The sequence below is a fragment of the Chelonoidis abingdonii genome, chromosome 4, assembly GCF_003597395.2.
Source record: "Chelonoidis abingdonii isolate Lonesome George chromosome 4, CheloAbing_2.0, whole genome shotgun sequence".
Lineage (NCBI taxonomy): Eukaryota > Metazoa > Chordata > Testudines > Testudinidae > Chelonoidis > Chelonoidis abingdonii.
This window is the reverse complement of record NC_133772.1, coordinates 6176817-6195793: the sequence shown is the minus strand read 5'-3', so window position 1 is coordinate 6195793 and position 18977 is coordinate 6176817. Positions and strand designations below refer to the sequence as shown.

Below are 18977 nucleotides of genomic sequence, written 5' to 3'. Positions count from 1 at the left end.
GATGGCGTGGATTGTACTCTCTGCAAGTTTGCAGATGACACTAAACTGGGAGGAGTGGTAGATACGCTGGAGGGTAGGGATAGGATACAGAGGGACCTAGACAAATTAGAGGATTGGACCAAAAGAAATCTGATGAAGTTCAGAAAGGACAAGTGCAGATTCCTGCACTTAGGATGGAAGAATCCCATGCATTGCTACAGACTAGGGATCGAGTAGCTAGGCAGCAGTTCTGCAGAAAAGGACCTACGGGTTACAATGGATGGGAAGCTGGATATGAGTCAACAGTGTGCCCTTCTTGCCAAGAAGGCTAGCGGCATTTTGGGCTATATAAGCAGGAGCATGGCCAGTATATTGAGGGACATGATCATTGCTGTAGGAAGCAAGTGAGAAAGATTTGGTAAACATAGTGTGAAGGGGCTATTCAAGTAATTGGGAGCACTTAACTAACAATGGACTTTCTAGAGACGCCAATCCCCATCTGACCTTTCCTGGGAATATTCAAACTAACATGTAAACAATGGCGTGGGCCTCCAAGAGCTCTCCCAGCACTGCAGGAACTCTACCTCCCCGTGGGGTTTAGCTTGCAGCGCTGGGAGCCACACTCCCAGCGCTGGGGCACTGTTTACACTGGCAATTTGCAGCGCTGTAACTTGCTGCACTCAGGGGTGTGTTTTTTCACAGCCCTGAGCGAGAAAGTTGCAGCTCTGTAAAGCACCAGTGTAGCCAAGGCCTATATAAGGCCCTGGAAGCCCCTCCATTTTGTCTTCAGCTGGCTGAAGAGGTAGCTTCTCCACCTCAAAGAGCGGCCTGAAAGAAACTGGAAAAAACAACTGTAACTATGGGGGTGTGAGTGATTGTTGGACCCAGACTAGGAAGGGGTCTAGTCTGTCAAAGTAGCTTATTGGAACATCTCTGAGGGTGAGATTTACTGCATTTAGTTTCCTACTGCATTAGGCTTAGATCTGTGTATTTTGTTTTATTTTGCTTGGTAACTTATTTCATTCTGTCTGTTATTGTTTGGAACCACTTAAATCCCACTTTTTATTTGTAATAAAATCACTTTTTACTTATTAAGTAACCCAGAGCAAGTAATTAATTCCTGGGGGAGCAAACAGCAGTGCCTATTTCTCTATCAATGTTATAGAGGGTGGACAATTTATGAGTTTACCCTGTACAAGCTTTATACAGAGTAAAACGGATTCATCTGGGGTTTGGATCCCATTGGGAACTGGATGTCTGGGTGCTAGAGACAGGAACACTTCTTAAGCTGTTTTCAGTTAAGTCTGCAGCTTTGGGGCATGTGGTTCAGACCTGGGGGTTTGTGCTGAAGCAGACTGGCATGTCTGGCTCAACAAGACAGGATACTGGAGCCCCAAGCTGGCAGGGAAAACAGGCTCAGAGGTAGTCTCAGCACATCAGGTGGCAGTCCCAAGGGGGTTTCTGTGACTGAAACCGTCACAGTTCATCTAGGATTGCCAACCCTGCAGGAATTAAAGATTAATCTGTTATGTCGTGTGATGAAACTTCCAGGAATTTGTCCAATCAAACCTGGCCACCCTAGGCACAGCTCTGTAAGAATGTGCAAGTTTCTAGTCCAAGTTTAATGTTAAATGCTTGTTTCAGTGTTGTTTGTGCTCCCAATCTCCATTTTGAATTCCAGGTGGTGCCATCTTGTAAGTGGCCTCAGCAACTCTGAAACTGGGCCTTCGGCACCAGCGATCCCTGTCTCCCTGCAGCAAATCCAGCCAAAGCCAGACTCCTGCAGGAGACTTGTCCTGGGCCCCTTCAGGATGTGATGCTCCCAGTGAGGATCTGCAACGACAGAGACCAGTCCGTGCAAACCAAGGATGAGTCACCTGGCTGCAGGAGGTGAGCATCCTTAGGTCAGTGCAGAGAGACAGGGGCTCGGCCAGCATTCAGTGCACCCAGTGTGAGGAGTCTACCCAGCCCAGCTGCTGTGTCTCTGTGAGCCAAGGTCTTATCACCCCTCCTGACTCCTCTCGGTCCGTCATCCTCCCCTAGCAAAGCATGCTGAGCTCACATGGTCAGCCTGCTGGGGCTTCTGGTACGTCTTGATTGGTCAGTCCTTGGGGTTCCCATTGTCCTCTTGGCTCCTCCATTGAGATGGGTCACTTTCCGCCAGTCTGGTAACGCCCATGTGCACCCGCAGGTCCGTGAAGGTGCAAACAATTCGATGTTTATTGGGATGAACTTTTAGCTAGAAATGATTTCAATTGTTTTTCTCAGTATCCCCCTTCCCAGCTCTGACAACACAGAGCCTTGCCTGTGTCCCTGTTCCCATTCCCTCCCTTTCCTTCCTGATTGACTGCAGACTATACAGTAAAACTCGAGTTCTGCTTAGCTATACCTTAATCAACTATTTTACTGAAATTTAAATATTGAATGTTAACATATTGTAACATGATTATTTAACCAATTATATCTCACCACCTTAATTGGTTTACACCCAACAAAATTACTTACACACCAGACAGAAACAATCACAGAACTGGGCAGAGATTATACAGACAAACAATAGGGAAGTGGGGACTACAGTGACAGAACAACAAAGAAATGAGGATTTCAAACCCTAGCTATTGATAAGTGAGTTCTTGCCAGACAGGATGCTACCAAACTTAAGTTTTTATTAAATCTTCTAGGCTCTTTCCTTTCTCTGGAGGTGACAGCTCAGATCACCTTTTGAACAGCCCAAAGCTGCCTTATTTCAGGGTGACTGGTGAGGATGTGACCGTTTGCTTCCCACCTTATGGCTGCCTTTGCTGCTTAGCCAAAGGCCTTAAGCTAAGAACAGGGCCTCAGACTAGCACAGTGAGAGAACGTTTACAAATAGGCAGACTGTGATTTTGATTCTCGTTCTGTACCCCTATAACTAGCTAAGTGATAAGAATACACCTACATTCTTAAAGTCTAGGCCCTTGCAAACAGGCCTGAATATCTATATCGTAACTCTCCACTCCTTTGTTTTTCTTTTTCTTTTGGGATCCTGCCCAGGTATCCCTGGAAAAGCACAGGACATCTGGGGACACATTTCCTGACAGGGCCAGCGAGTGAAAAGTGTTGATATTTTGTTTTACTGCCCCCTTGTGTAGTATAATGCCCTGCACCTTCTCTCGTACAGGCGTACACACCTGTTTGAATTAGTGTTTCAGACTTCCCACTATAGTGGGCCCGAGAAGCTTGGGTTCAGGTTGTTTAGCACATTGGCGGGGGTATGTGTGTGTGGCTACTACGTTACTTATCGGTTATAATTAGTGGCTGTTCTCTAGGGGGTTGTGCCCCCCTCCTCGATTGTTTTTATATGCAACATAACACACGTATACTTAACAATACCCCAGCCGCTATAATAACTGACAGCAACACCAAGCGTTTTGCCCACTGCAGTAGGGTTTAACAGCCGAGCCACCGCCAAAACAACTGCCTTGCCTCCTTTCACAGGGTTAAGATTTTAATGTGTTCAGTTGCTGGCAGTTGCAACAAGCTGCCCCTACAGGTTTTGTGTGCTTTTTGTTTATATTATAAATTTATTGAATGTCCACAGAGAAATGGGTTATTGTTTAAACCAACGTAACCACTTGGGATGGAACCTGGCCGCATGCCCTGGTTCGATTATTTACTGCAATAAGATTTACAGATCTATTTGTGCACCAAAGTTCAGACAGACGCGTGTAGATGTGTGGAGTTTGGTTAGGGGCTGGTGTGATTGTGCCCCCTAGTAATATGTACATTCCCAGCAAAACAAGTTACGCAGTACATCCAATTGTCCACCCCTTGCCACAGGGCATTGGATGTGCTCCTCCCTGGCCATCGGGGGGGCACAGTCAAACACTTCCTCTGGCTTTACAACATTTTACACACCTCTCCATTGATTCCCAACGAGCTCCTTCCCTTCTCATTATTCCCGTAGGGCTTGTGGGGCCCACCTTAGTTGCCATTCCATTTCCAGGTACCACAGTTGCTATCACACAGGTGCTGGGAACAAGCAGGTGCAGAAGTTACCACAGCCAAACTGCAGCTACTGCTGGGGTTAAGAGACTGCTGGCTGATGCTTCCCACCAATGAGGCACGTAGCCTGGTCCCAGTCAGCTGTGCTCGTTAGGACACCCAGAAACTGGCTCCGCTGCAGGTCCTGCTTCTTGACAGGAGATCCTCAGATGCAGCCCCTGCCCCTCACATGACTTCTTGTTAAGATTTCAAAAGTCCTCTGTGACACAGGGCCAGAAAGCGTTACACAACTAGCAGGCTCAATGACCCAGATTCAACCTTTAGAGACATATTAGTACAGGGGTAGGCAATCTATGGCATGGTGCCGAAGGCGGCACGCGAACTGATTTTCAGTGGCACTCACACTGCCCAGGTCCTTGCCACTGGTCCGAGGAGGTCTGCATTTTAATTTTAAATGAAGCTTCTTAAACATTTTAAAAACCTTATTTACTTTACATACAACAAATAGTTTAGTTCTGTATTATAGACTTATAGAAAGAGACTTTCAAAAAAGGTTAAAATCTATGACTGGCAGGCGAAACCTTAAATTAGAGTGAATAAATGAAGACTTGGCACAGCACTTCTGAAAGGCTGCCGACCCCTGTATTAGTAGATAATGATTGTGGGTTTTGTGTGTTTACATATATATTGCTAGAGGTTGACAGTGTAACCAAACGGCTCCTATCACTGTATTCCGTTAATTCAGAGATCAAAAGGAGATGTTAACATTAGATGAACTGTGAATCACTGCCTTCATTTCTCTTCGGGGTATGTGGTAAGCTACCTGTAAATGGTGCCTTATGTTAATCCATGTAGCTAATTATTGGTGGTACTAGGAAACAGGTTAGTTCAAAGACGCTATTCTTCCCCCAAGGATTGCACGCTGTCAGGAGGCTACCAGACAACTATAAAAAGAATGCCTAGAGCCCTGATCCTGTTAGCTCAGATCTGCTTAAGTTTCATCAGTGGAATTTGGAGTCACAGGACTGAAGTCTCCAGTCCTATCTGGATTGCCCTGATATTGGACATTGGACTGTAATCTATGGACTAATTCTGAAAGAACTTTTTACAACTCTGAAGCTCACCATCTCTACTATGAAATTGACATAAGAACTCTATTCATACCTGTATGTAAAATGAGTTTTTAACCAGTTCTCTCTCTCATCTTTTAATAAACCTTAGTTTAGTTAATAAGAATTGGCTGTATGCATGTATTTGGGAAAGATCTGGAATATTATTTGACCTAGTGGGTGATGTGTACAAGGCTTTGGGATTGGTAGAACTTTTTCTACGATGAACAAGATTTTCAATAATCCTCATCATATTTGACTTGGGTGTTCAGGTGGGTGCTCAAGCCTGGGTTGCTTTAATGGAACTGTGTTTTTGGTTTCTGGATAACCAGCAAGGTATTGTAGCAGCTGTTTTCTTGCTGGATTGGTGAATCTAATTATTAGAATAACCATCAGTTTTGGAGCTCATCTGCCACATTCTTTGTAGTTTGGCCAGACTGAGCAATCTCAGCCTGGCTCCGCCTTGAGATCCCAGGCATATCTTCCAATTGTGGTTTGCAGAGAGAGGGCAAAGTAGCAGAGCTGCCTCAGTGCCAGGGAGTCCATGGACACCCAGTGGGGTGCATGTCACAGTTTAGAGGTGGTTCTGTAGTGATGTCTACCACCCTGCACAAAGCTGTTGGCACAAGCTCCCCTCTCACTATGCACAACCTCTCCCTGGGCAGGGCTCCAACCCATGGCCTCGCTCCCCAATTACCAGCTCCTCTACCTGGGAGCAGTAGTAGCAAGCTCCTATCTTGCAAAATAGTCCACCTGGGACTCCAAACCCCATAGACCCATGATGGAGTGGGGTCAAGACAGTGGGCTTGGTAGGGTGAAATGGATGAGGAGGGCTAGCACAGGCCAGGGGCACAAGCCTGAGTCCCGCCGTCAGTAGGCTTCAGAGTGAACAACCCTAAGCGCCTCCCTCCTCCGCTCTCCCGTTCGCCGCAGCGCAGACCTCCCGCCGCCAGGCGCTCGGAGAGCCATTCCGGAAATACCCGAGCACCCACCAGGCATAGGCTAGCGGTTCCGGAAATGGCCGATCGGGTCAGGCAGTAGCCAATCACGACCCCCGTAGCCGAGCGGCTCCGAAAATGCCCGAGCGGTTCCGGAAGTAGCCGAGCCCTTCCGGAAAGCCCCGGAGCTAGCCGAGTCCGCGGCGTAGGTAGAAGCCGCTGTGCGGGAGCCATCATGGCGGATCAGGCAGCGCAGCTGCTGGCCGACGGGATCGCGAAGCGGCTGGTGCGGGAGGGCCGGGGTCCGATGCCCGACTACCGCGACGGCACCAAGGTAACCAGCCGCCCCTCCCCCTCGAGGCAGAGCGGGGCCGGGCTCTGGCACGCATGCGCGGCGGGGGACAGACCGTTAGGCGGGCCTAACGGCGCCTGCCTGGCAGAGTCCGGCAGCACTGACACGGGCCGGGGTGATGACTGCGCATGCGGCAATGAGCCTGGACTATGGTGACGTGCCCCGTCTGCCAGCACCGCGCTTCTATTGGTGCTGTTGTCAGTGACTTACAACCGCTCCTGCTTGCTGATTGGCCAAACATGCTAGTGGGGGCGGGGCACGCAGAAATGCTTTTTTGCCCGCCCTGCCGCCTCAAGAGGCGGGGCGAGGCTCTTGGGGCAGTGACGCTCTTTCCCAGGGAGGGGGCGTGGCCTGAGCTGCCAGCAGTTATGGGCCCCGCCTTCTATGGTGGGGTGGGGCAGTGAGGCGCGGGCCTGGGGGGAGGGGTATATTTTGGTAGGGTCGCTTCCTCTTTACCTTCTCGGGGGCCTGGCTCTGGGAGGGTGAATGGCAGCCAGAGCCCTGGAGGCAGCATGGGCCTCGAGGGGCCCAGTAGGGGCAGGACTGGCATGGTGTCTGGGGGGACAGGGTAGCCCAGGGGAGGGGAGGGGAGCCCGTTAGGGCTGGCAGAGCTCAGGCTGATGCCCCCGTGTCCTGCCTGGGAGGTTAGGGCCGTGCAATGTGCCCCAGTCCAGTGGGTGAGCAGGGCTGGGCACAGTGTGTAGCAGGAGCCTGCCAGGAGCACATGGCCCCAAGCTGGGCACACAGGAGAGGGGTGCTCTGGGTGCCCCTGTTCCTGCCAGGGCCCATCTCCTATCTAGTGGGCTAGTAGGGGCATGGCCCCATGTCAAGGAGTCACCAGGGCGATGCTCTGGAACTGCTCCATACGAAGCCAGTCAGGACTCTGGGGGAGCCTCCTCTCTCTGAGCATAGTGCCTCCAAGGCAAGAAGCTCGCACGGTTTCAACCTTCCTGGGTCTGGTCTCAGAGCATTCAGTATCCCCTTCCACACCATGCGCTTCCCATAGCGAGTCTGCCTGGGTGAGACTCCTGGAGAAGCCAGCGGGCCCTGCACGCCAACTCCACAGTCAGACATGACTCAGCCAGCCGGTAAAACAGAAGGTTTATTAGGCAACAGGAATACAGCGTAGGACAGAAATCAGTGACTTTTAGCCAAGTCCATCTTGGGGGGGGAGCCCAGAGCCCAGAGCCAGGGCTCTCGCCTCCCTCTGTGCCCCAAACCAGCTGAGACCCACTCACTTCCAGGTACCTGGCCCCTGCCTTGCCTGTTGCTTCTCTGGCCTTTTTTCTCACTTCCCCGGCCAAGAGTCACCTGGTCATATCTCCCTCCTGGGTCTGAGGTTACGAAGGGGCGGCTATAGCATTGGTTCAGGCAGCTGGAGCAGCCCCTGCAAAAGTCACACCCCCTTATTCCCACCACCTAGACATCGGTGCGTTACACAGGGAAACTGAGGCACACACAGCATTTGTGCAAAATGGTATGACTCGCATACAACATAACAAGGGAAAATCCCCACTTCATCACACCGTCACTGGGGGTTGTCAGCGAGAGCTGAGAATCCCAGCATTCGTGCACACATCTTCCAGTGTGAACCTCCGTGCCTTATCACAGCCAGTGGGTCTTGGTGAGCAGTCACTGGCCCGTGGGGCCCTGTTGTGCTGGGTGGGGTGTGGAACAGCCTCATCCACATTTGATCTCCCACTCAGGCCACTTTCCACTACCGCACCATGCTGTCCGACGGGGAGCACCGTGTGCTGGACGACAGCCATGCCCGCGGGAAGCCCATGGAGCTCATTATTGGCAAGAAATTCAAGATGCCAGTGTGGGAGACCATCCTGAGCACCATGCGGGACGGGGAGCAGGCTGAGTTCCTGTGTGACACCAAGGTATCCTCCTACTCCAACTCCTGCCGGCCCCAAAGCTCTCTGCATCCCCTCTCTAAGCACTGTTCCTAGGGGATGGGATACAGGTCAAGGTCCTGTGTGACACCATGGCCCCCTCCTCAGGCATTTCTATTGTCTGTGCTGTAACCCCAGCCTTGAGGCAGTCTCTCTGGGGAGCAGCCTTTGATTTCGCCAGGCTCTGAGCAGAGCCGTCCACAAGGGCAGGCCATGCGGCCTCAAGGGTTCTGGGCCTTCAGACTCACCAGGAGCTAGTCCAGCCGAGATCTGTTGGAGGCTTTTAGCCCTGGGGGGAGCTGAGCATGCAGCGATTATAGCTGGACTGGCCAGGGCTCTGTACAATAGAGTGCCAGTCTAACCGTGTTTGCAGACCCGCTAGTCCAGATGAAAGGCAGCAGGAGATCTGCCACCACAGCGACCCGACCTTCCCAAACACCACATGCTCTGCTGGCAGCGGCTTTCTTGTCACCACAGCTGCGTCTGCGCCGGGGGTTCTGCCAGCGCAGCTCTGCTGGTTGATTTGCTCGCTCTCGTAGCTGGCGGAGCCTTGCAATGCAGACCAGGCCTGCCTCCCCGCAGCCAGGGGCGGCTCTATGGCTTTTGCCGCCCCGAGCATGGCAGTCAGGTAGGCTTTGGCGGCTCACGCAGATTCAGCGGCATTTCTGCGGGTGATCTGCCAGTCCCGTGCCTTTATACCTGCCGCCGAATTGCTGCTACAGCTGCGGGACCGGCAGACCTCCCGCAGAAACCCTGCCGAAGGCAGCCTGGCTGCCACCCTCATGGTGACCGGCACGCCGCCCCCCGCGGCTTGCCGCCCCAGGCACGCGCTTGCTGTGCTGGTGCCTGGAGCTGCCCCTGCCCGCAGCCCCAGCTCCTCCCATCTGTGCCCAGCCCCAGCCAGTACCTTCCTGGGCTGGTGGTTAGGAGTTACTGGGCTTCCATGTCTCTGCCGGGTCACCTGCATTTGTGGGTGTTGATTCCAGCCCATCGTTATTAATGGGTCTGGTTCCAACCCAGCTGGTGCAGTGATGAATCCCTGGCCTTGAGCTCCCGGCCCCAGGGAAGAGAATGATCCCTCCCCCCGAGGAGGCCACGCAGAGTGGGCAGGTGCCCAGGGTCAGTACCACCAATTCCTGCAATTAGCTTGTGCCCCAGGTTCCTGTGTGACACCCCTTTCCCCCACTGACGCCCTGTCCTCCCAGCATGTGGTGCTGTACCCACTGGTGGCGAAGAGCCTGCGGAACATCGCGGCGGGGAAGGACCCCCTGGAGGGGCAGCGGCACTGCTGCGGCATTGCCCAGATGCATGAGCACCACTCTCTGGGCTACCCCGACCTGGATGACCTGCAGCAGAACCCCCAGCCCCTGATCTTCGCCATCGACCTGCTGAAGGTGACGAGGGCCTGGGGACCCGGACCTGGGGATGGGGGGGCTCTGAGGGGTGGGAGACCCAAGCTGAAACCGGGGTCCCTGAGGGGTGGGGGACCTGTGGGGAGGGGGTAGTGGGATTGGGGAGTGGTGCCAGGGGCTCGACTGGGTTGGGACTCTTCCCTTGCCAGGTGTGGTGCCTGGGGATGGGTCCAAGGGTTGGAGGTGGGCTGATGGACAAGGTGCCTGGGCTCTCTCTGGATGGATATGGTGCCCTGGGGCTGGGGCAGGGCTGGCCTCTCTCTGGATGAGCGTGGTACTCCGGGGCCGGGGCAGGGCTGGGCTCTCTCTGGATGGGCGTGGTACCCTGGGGCCGGGGCAGGGCTAGGCTCTCTCTGGGTGGGCATGGTGCCCCAGGGCAGGGCCAGGCTCTCTCTGGATGGGCGTGGTACCCCGGGGCTGGGGCAGGGCCCGGCTCTAACCCACTGACACAATATTGCAGGTGGAGGCACCCGGCTCGTACCGGCAGGACCCGTGGGCCATGACGGACGAGGAGAAGATGCAGGCTGTTCCGCTGATCCACGAGGAGGGCAACGAGCTCTATCGCCAGGGCAAGGTGACCGAGGCGGCCGCCAAGTACTACGATGCCATTGCCTGCCTGAAGAACCTGCAGATGAAGGTGAGCAATGCCCTGCCCGGGCACTACATCCCCAGATGCTGACCCTGGCCACTGGGGGTGCGTGGAGCTGGCTCGGTGGCTGCTCCAGGCCACTCCCACCCACCTGCCCCCGAGGGGCCTGGCGTGCCTCCTTCCACACCCTCTCCTGGGAAAGCCCTCGTTAGCACTGAGCCCTCTGCAGCTCAGGGATGGGGCTTTCTGCTCCAGTCCCGTTTCCCCGTGAGCTCCGGCAGTGAGTCCTGCTGAGATCAGCCTGCTCTGCCTCCAGGGAGTGACGCCCCAGGGCGCACATGCAGCCAGGGCCACCTGGTCACGCCTTGGGGCAGCCAGGCCTACGTCACATCTAGATGGGCAGAAACTGCAGCCCCTATGTCAAGGGCCCTCCTGATGTCTGTCTCTGAGCCTGGTTCCTGGCTCAGCCTCCTGCTGGGTCTGTGCCCTCTCTGGGCCGGCCCTTGGCTCTGCAGTTGGTAATGCAGGAGCTCTGGCTGAGGCCTACCGCTGATCACGTGACTCCCAGCCACCCCTGTCCCAGAGGAGGAATTAACCCTTTCACCCCCATTGCCGAGTGGGTGGGGAAACTGAGTCATGCACCTGGTGACAATATTTCCACAATCCCCAACCTCAGGCGCCTCTGCCTTAGTGGCAGAACCAAGCCCACTGACTTGCCAGGATCCAGCTCCAGGTCTCCCCTGTCTTCCCCCCCCACCTCCCTGTGCCTGCTCCTCATTCCCCTCCCCCCTCGCAGGAGCAGCCGGGCTCCCCAGACTGGATCCAGCTGGACCTGAAGATCACCCCCTTGCTGCTGAACTACTGCCAGTGCAAGCTGCTGTGCCATGAATACTACGAGGTGCTGGACCACTGCTCCTCCATCCTCAATAAGTATGAAGGTAAGGAGCTCTGTGGGGCACAACTGGGACAGCGGGGGCTGCAGGTTGGGACTATGGGGCACCGGTAGGGCTGTGGGAGGGGGAGCCCAGGGCTGGGATAGCAGGGGGTTGAGAGTCGGGTCTGAGGGGCACCAGCAGGGCTGTGGGTGGGGAGCCCAGCGCTGGGATAGCAGGGGGTTGTGACTCAGGTCTGAAGGGCACTGGTAGGGCTGTGGGAGGGGGAGCCCAGGACTGGGATAGCAGGGGGTTGAGAGTCGGGTCTGAGGGGCACCGGTAGGGGTGTGGGGGGGGAGCTCAGTGCTGTGATAGCAGGGGGTTGTGAGTCGGGGCTGAGGGGCACTGGTAGGGCTGTGGGAGGGGGTGCCAAGGACTGGGATAGCAGGGGGTTGAGAGTCGGGTCTGAGGGGCACTGGTAGGGGTGTGGCGGGGGAGCTCAGTGCTGTGATAGCAGGGGGTTGTGAGTCGGGGCTGAGGGGCACCAGTGAGGGGCGGAGAGGGAGGAAGAGCCCAGGACTGGGATAGCAGGGGGTTGTGAGTCGGGGCTGAGAGGCACCGGTGGGGGGCGGAGAGGGAGAAGAGCCCAGGACTAGGATAGCAGGGGGTTGTGAGTCAGGGCTGAGGGGCACCGGTAGGGCTGTAGTGGGGGGAGCCCAGAGCTGGGATAGCAGGGGGTTGTGAGTCGGGTCTGAGCGGCACCACTCCGTGCTCTCTCCCCACAGACAACGTCAAGGCCTATTTCAAGCGGGGGAAGGCGCATGCCGCCGTATGGAATACAGCCGAGGCCCAGGCCGACTTTGCCAAGGTGCTGGCGCTGGACCCATCGCTGGGCCCCGTGGTGGCCAAGGAGCTGCGCAGCCTGGAGACGCGCCTGCGCCAGAAGGACAGTGAGGACAAGATCCGCTTCAAGGGCATCTTCTCCCAGTAGCGGCTGCGCCAGCCCCGCTGCCTGGGAAGCAGCAGGGTGCTGCCAGAGGGGCCTGTTCTGGGTGAGGGGCTGTGCCGATTGCCCCCGGGCCTGGGCTGGAGTGAGCTGGCAGCACCTGTCTGTCTGTCCGTCTGTGCTTGGCACCCCCATGCTCCTCGTCCTTGCTTCCCATTCTCTGTAGCCAATAAACTGATATTTATCCATGGGCTCTGCCCTCCCCGCCTGAGCCAGGCCAAGGAGCCCGGAGCTGCTGCCATGCCCCCCTCCACTGCTTCCCCATTAGTGCTGCCCTGGGCACCCTGCAGCCTCTGTTACATGGGTGTGAGAGCTGGGTTTGGTGCCTTGTAGCTGGTTTATCTGCAGGTCGCTGCTGGTCCCCCATGGGGTTACCCTCACTCTCTTAATGCCCAGCGAGCAGTTCTCAGCCTGGCACTGCCCCCGGACTGTGGCTGCAGCGCTGTCGCCCGCCTGGGCACTGGGCCTTGGGAACCCCACCCTCTAATTGTGCTGACTTAGGGGGAGGGGGTGGCCCTAAGCTCTGGCCCCAGGCCACCCTGGCTGGGGACAAGTGACAGGAGAGGTTCCTTCTCCTGCTGCTACCTGTGTGAGGTGGGGGCAGCTCCCCCAGTTGGGCTGCAGAGAGGGAGGGGCAGGGGAAGCGGGGCTTCCTGTTACCAACTGATGTGTCCAAGTTTCTAAAAATCCACCTGCAACCTGTGAGCATCTGGAATTGCTGTGTTGGTGGGGGCAGAAGGGGGCATGGGGAGGGGTGGGGGGAGGCCCTGGCACTGTTCCACCAGACTGACCTCCCCCAAGGGGCCAGCCTGAGCTGGTGGCTGATGTCTCCTGCCCTGCGGGGAGCCGTGCCCTCACCGTCCGCAAGGCTGCTTCACTCCACTTGGGAGTGCTGGTGCTTCCTTCTGGGGGTGCCCAGCCTGGCCATAAGGGGGCTAGGGGAGCAGGCAAGAGGCCCTGAAGTGGACTGCCAAGGGCTGTGCATTCAAGTCAGTTTCAACTGTGTCAGCTCCCTGCCACACGACTGTCTGCCTTCCCAGTAAACTCCTCAAGACTCTGCCTGTCTTAACCTAGCCTTGCAGGTAACATTCAGTGAGAATTTAACATTTAGTCTGCAGAAGAGAAGAATGAGGGGGGATTTGATAGCTGCTTNTTCCTTAGAGGTTTTTAAGGTCAGGCTTGACAAAGCCCTGGCTGGGATGATTTAGTTGGGGGTCGGTCCTGCTTTGAGCAGGGGGTTGGACTAGATACCTCCTGAGGTCCCTTCCAACCCTGATATTCTATGATTCTAAGTCCTCCCTGGGGCTAGCCAGGCCCAGTTTGCTCGGGGACAGGGAACTCAGCAAGGGCTGAAGCTCCCCCAGTGATGGCTAAATGGACCTTTCTGACTAAGGGTTGATTCTCCAAAGTGCCATCAAATCCCTTAGTGCAGCGAGCTGGGCTGTCAAAGTGCTGCCCCCCAGCAGGGACCAGGCAGGTGCTGAGGTGTGAATCCAGCCCTCCCCACTGAGCTGCTTTTATCCTGGTCTGATGACTCTGAGACTTTACGGCCAGAAGGGACCATGGTGATCATCTTGTCTGACCTGCACATCGCAGGCCACAGAACCTCACTTGCTTCTCCTGTAATAGGCCCACGACCTCTGGCTGAGTTACCAAAGTCCTCCAGTCAAGTGACAAGGAATCCACCATTGACTGGCTAGTTCAAACCAGCAAGTGACCCGTGCCCCAGTGTGGCAGAGAAAGACAAAAAAATCCCCAGGGTCTCAGCCAGTTTGACCCTGGGGGAGAATTCCTTCCCAACCCCAAGTATGCCCATCAGTTAGACCCTGAGCATGTGGGTAAGGCCCACCTGCCAGCCACTCGGGAAAAGATTCTCTGTGTTAGCTCAGAGCCCTCCCCATCTAGTGTCCCATCTCCGGCTATTGGAGATATTTGCTGCTGGCAGTCGCAGATCGGCTACATGCCATTGCAGGCAGTCTCATACCATCCCCTCCGTCAACTGATCAAGCTCAATCTTGAAACCACTTAGGCTATTGCTACACTAGAGAGCTCACAGCCGTGCAGCTCTAGCCACTCGAAGCCAACCGGGGAGAGCTCCTGTCAGCTTGATTAATGCGCCCCCAATGAGCAGTGGTAACTGCGTTGGCAGGAGAACCTCTCCTGCCAAGACAGCACTGTCCACACCAGTGTTTATGTCGGTGTAAATTATTTTGCTCTGGGAGGTGGCTCATTCACACCTCTGAGCGACATACATTATACTGATAGAAGTAGTAGTGTAGACAGCTGTAGGATTCGGCTTGGGCTCATCCGTCCCTGGGGTGGCAGGGAACCACACCGCCTCGCTACATCCGTTCAGTTGGGTCGAGGAAGTAGTCTGGCCATGGATTCTCACGCCACGGCAGCGATAGAGGCACAATGAATGGTTACATCCAGTTGGCGGCAGCAGCAAGTCCCACGCTCCTGTCCTCAGACAGGAGCTGAGCAGCTGTTACCTAATGAGCAGGCCTAGGCCCTGGGTCAGGGCCGGGCAGCGAAGAGTCAGTGTCTCAGGCAGGAGCTGAGCAAACAGTTAAGCAATAGGCCCTGGCCCTGGTTCCAGAGGGCCTGGGAGAGGGGGCGACGGCCACCCACACATTGGGTGGCAGGGGGGATGCAGGACCACCCACTCCACTGCGTCCCAGCCAGGGCCCTAGCAGCAGCTGAAGACCCGCTGCTGTGTCAGTGGGATCCCAGCCACAACACACTGACATGGGCTCTGGCAGTGCTGCAGCCAGACTAGGGTCGGCTGGCCCCGGGCTACTTCCTAACTCCCCCTCTAGAGGTACCTGCATCTGGACAGTGTCTTTCAAGGGGTCGAGCACCATGGGTTCCTCAGGGTAACGCGAGCGGTAGGCTTGGCAGCTCCTCTGGGTAACTTNGGTCCTCAGACAGGAGCTGAGCAGCTGTTACCTAATGAGCAGGCCTAGGCCCTGGGTCAGGGCCGGGCAGCGAAGAGTCAGTGTCTCAGGCAGGAGCTGAGCAAACAGTTAAGCAATAGGCCCTGGCCCTGGTTCCAGAGGGCCTGGGAGAGGGGGCGACGGCCACCCACACATTGGGTGGCAGGGGGGATGCAGGACCACCCACTCCACTGCGTCCCAGCCAGGGCCCTAGCAGCAGCTGAAGACCCGCTGCTGTGTCAGTGGGATCCCAGCCACAACACACTGACATGGGCTCTGGCAGTGCTGCAGCCAGACTAGGGTCGGCTGGCCCCGGGCTACTTCCTAACTCCCCCTCTAGAGGTACCTGCATCTGGACAGTGTCTTTCAAGGGGTCGAGCACCATGGGTTCCTCAGGGTAACGCGAGCGGTAGGCTTGGCAGCTCCTCTGGGTAACTTGTGAGGGGCAGGCTTGACTGCTTCTCCGGGCTCGGGTCGGCATCAGGCATTGGCTGGTCTGGCCAATCCTCAGGTCAGCCACCGATTGCTGGGGTCTCCCAGCTGGGAGCTAGGCCACAAGCATCTGGCATCTCCAGGGGCCATGTCTCTAGTGAGCTCTGGAGTTGGGCGTTTATACTTCCTGTCCTGCGCCTTAACCTTGGGGGCGGGGCGGGTGCAGGGTTCACTGGCTCTGCCCACTTTGGTGTCTGGAGAGGCTTGTCCCTCCCCGGGCGGCGGGGAACCCCACCGCCTCGCTACAACAACTGTAGGTTTTTGCCATTATTGTTCCGCTGGGGAGGCTGCTCCAGAACTTCACTGCTCAGATAGTTCAAAACTGTCACCTAATTTCATGCCTAAACTTCTTGATGGCCAGTTTATATCTCTTGGTTCTTGTGTCTACACGGATGCTTAGCTTAAATAACTCCTCTCCCTCCCTGGTGTTTACCTCTTTGATGTATTTCTAGAGAGCAGGCATATCTCCTCTCAGCACTGGTTTGGTGAGGCTGAATGAGCCAAGCTCCTTAAGTCTCCCCTTGTAAGCTAGAGTCTCCCATTGCTCTGCCTGCTGGCCCTTCTCTCCACCTATTCCCATTTGAATTCAGCTTTTTTAAACATGGCAGACCAGAATTGCACACTGTATTGGTGATGAGGTCTCACCAGTGCCTTATATAAGAGTACTGACACCTCCTTATCTCTACTGAAATACCTCTCCTGATGCATCCTAGGACTGCATTAGCCTTTTTCATGGCTGCATCACACTGGTGGCTCACAACCATCCTGTGATCAGCCAAAACACCCAGGTCTCTCGCCTCTGTTGCTTCCAACTGATAAGTTCCCGGCTTATAGCAACAATTCTTGTTGTTAGTCCCTAAGGCATAACCTTGCACTTTGCACTGTTAAATTTCATCCCATTTCTATAACTCCAGTTTTCAAGGTCCTCCAGATCTTCTTGTATGGGAAATGACTGCCTAGGAAGAAGTACTCCAGAAGGGGATCTGGGGGTCATAGTGGACCACAAGTTAAATATGAGTCAACAGAGTAACACTGTTGCAAAAAAAGCGAATATCATTCTGGGATGTATTAGCAGGAGTGTTGTTAGCAAGACATGAGAAGTAATTCTGCTCTACTCCATGCTGATTAAGCCTCAGCTGGAGTACTGTGTCCAGTTCTGGGCACCACATTTCAGGAAAGATGTGGGCATACTGCAGAAAGTCCAGAGAAGAGCAACAAAAATGATGAAAGCTCTAGAAACCATGACCTATGAGGGAAGGTTGAAAAAAAATGGTTTGTTTAGTCTGGAGAAGAGATGACTGAGAGGGGACATGAAACCAGTTTTCAAGTACATAAAAGGTTGTTACAAGGAGGAGGGAGAAAAATTTGTCTTCTTACCCTCTGAGGACAGGACAAGAAGCAATGGGCTTAACTTGCAGCAAGGGAGGTTTAGGTTGGACCTTAAGAAAAACTTCATAACTGTCAAGGTAGTTAAGCCCTGGAATAAATTGCCTAGTGAGGTTGTGAGAAACGTGTCAGAGATGGTGTAGATAATACTTAGTCCGGCCATGAAGGCAGGGCACTGGACTAGATGACCTCTCGAGGTCCCTTCCAGTCCTATGATTCTATGATATTCTGGTCCTCCTCCATATTGCCAACACTTCCCATCTTTGTGTCATCCACACATTTGATTAGCACACTCCCACTTTTTGTGCCAAGGTCATGTTAAATAAGATTGAATCCAAGACCAATCTCTGAAGAACTGTACTGGTAACCTCCCTCCAGCCTGACAGTTCACCTTTCAGTGTGATCCGTTGTGGTTTCCCCTTTAACCTGTTCCTTGTCCACCTTTCAATTCTCATATTAATCACCATCTTCGCCACTTTAACTAATTGTCCATGCAGAGAAGAGAACTGATTTTTCAGAAGAAGGAAATATCATAGATCTATTTTACCTGGATTTCAGTCAGGTAAATCCAGGTAAATTAGATCTACATTTCCTTCGTCTAAAAAATCAATTCTTTCTTCTATGGCAGGTGCCAAGACCATAAGGGACTATTGTGATCATCTAGCCTAACCTCCTCTGTAACACAGGCCAGAGAACTTCTCTAAAATAATCCCTAGAGCAGAGCTTTTCATCCAGTCATGACTTAAAAAGTGCCAGCGATGGAGAACCCGCTAAAATCCTGGCTAAATTGGTCCAATGGCTAATTACTCTCACTGTTAAACATTTACACCTTACTTCCAGTCTGAATTTGTCTAGCTTCAACTTCCAGCTGTTGGATCCTCTTAGACCTGTCTCTCCTAGACTGAAGACCCCATTATTAACTATTTATACCCCATGCAGGTATTTATAGGCTGTGACCAAGTCACCCCTTAACCTCCTCGTTAAACTATTCTTGTACCTTTTCTTTGGTGCCAGGTGTGGGACAGTCTGGGGTTCTGTCCCCCAGCCTGCTGTGAGTTTGGCTATTCAGTGGCACCAAAGGCCAGCTCAGAAACTGCTGAGCCACACGAGCTTGGGTCGATTTACTTGTGTTTTTTTTCAACCTTCCTCTACTAGGCTAGGTTTCTAGAGCTTTACATTTTTGTTTGCTCTTCTCGTGGTACTTTTTGCAGTTATGCCCACATCTTTCTCTGATGATTGTGTTCCCAGATGATGGACACTAGTTACCTTCGCTGGCTTATGTCATGCTGAGTGAAGCAGAATTACTTCTAGTTTGCTAACAACACTCTGTATACATCCCAGAATGATATTCGCTTTGTGCAACAGTGTTCTCTGTTGACTCATTATTTAACTTTGTCACACTGATGACCCCAGTCCCTTTGGTATGTTTCATAGGCAGTTCATTCCTCAGAGATCTGACCTGAAAATGATAGTATGAAATGGGAGAATTTAACAGTGCAAAGGTGCAAGGTATGCCTTAGATATAACAACAAGAGATTTGCTATAAGCCTGTAACTTATCGTCAGTTGAAGCACATAACAGGAGACCTGGTGTTTTTGGATCACAGGGCGGTGTGCCACCATGTGATGCAGCCATAAAAGCGTAATGCAATTAGATGCAATTCAGGAGAGATATCGGAGTAGAGGTATAAGATACGTGCATACTCTTATATAATTCAAACCTTGTTTGAGAGGGAAACCCTCTATTCACCAATACAGTGTTTTTTGGGCAAGACAAATTTTCTTTTCTTTTTTTTTTTCCCATGTTTAAAAATACGCTGAATTTCAATATGGAATATTGTCGCGAGGGAGAAGCCAGCAGGCGAGCAATGGAGACCTCTAGCCTTACAACGGAGATATAAGGAGCTTGGCTTATTCGCCTCACCAAACCAGTCTGCATGAAATATTGCCTGCCTCTAGATACATCAAAGACTAAGCACCAGGGAATGAGAGAGTTATTTAAGCCTAAGGCAATATCTCTCTCTT

General features: G+C 53.7%; 1 protein-coding gene across 3 annotated transcripts in view; it reads left to right on the top strand.

The window, feature by feature from the left end:
- The first annotated feature begins 5732 nt into the window (after nucleotides 1–5732).
- AIP (AHR interacting HSP90 co-chaperone) overlaps nucleotides 5733–18977 on the top strand; it is a 340731-nt gene continuing 327486 nt past the window's right edge. Inside the window, exons 1-6 of one of the 3 annotated variants that reach the window (XM_032775876.2) lie at nucleotides 5733–6344; nucleotides 8069–8248; nucleotides 9466–9654; nucleotides 10133–10309; nucleotides 11058–11191; nucleotides 11919–12327. In XM_032775876.2, coding sequence (XP_032631767.1) covers nucleotides 6246–6344; nucleotides 8069–8248; nucleotides 9466–9654; nucleotides 10133–10309; nucleotides 11058–11191; nucleotides 11919–12087 — 948 coding nt within the window. In that variant the 5' untranslated portion in view covers nucleotides 5733–6245 and the 3' untranslated portion in view covers nucleotides 12088–12327. Of the gene's footprint in view, nucleotides 6345–8068; nucleotides 8249–9465; nucleotides 9655–10132; nucleotides 10310–11057; nucleotides 11200–11918; nucleotides 12328–18977 lie in introns of those variants that run through there. The other 2 variants (XR_012655865.1, XM_032775875.2) reach the window with 2 other exon arrangements.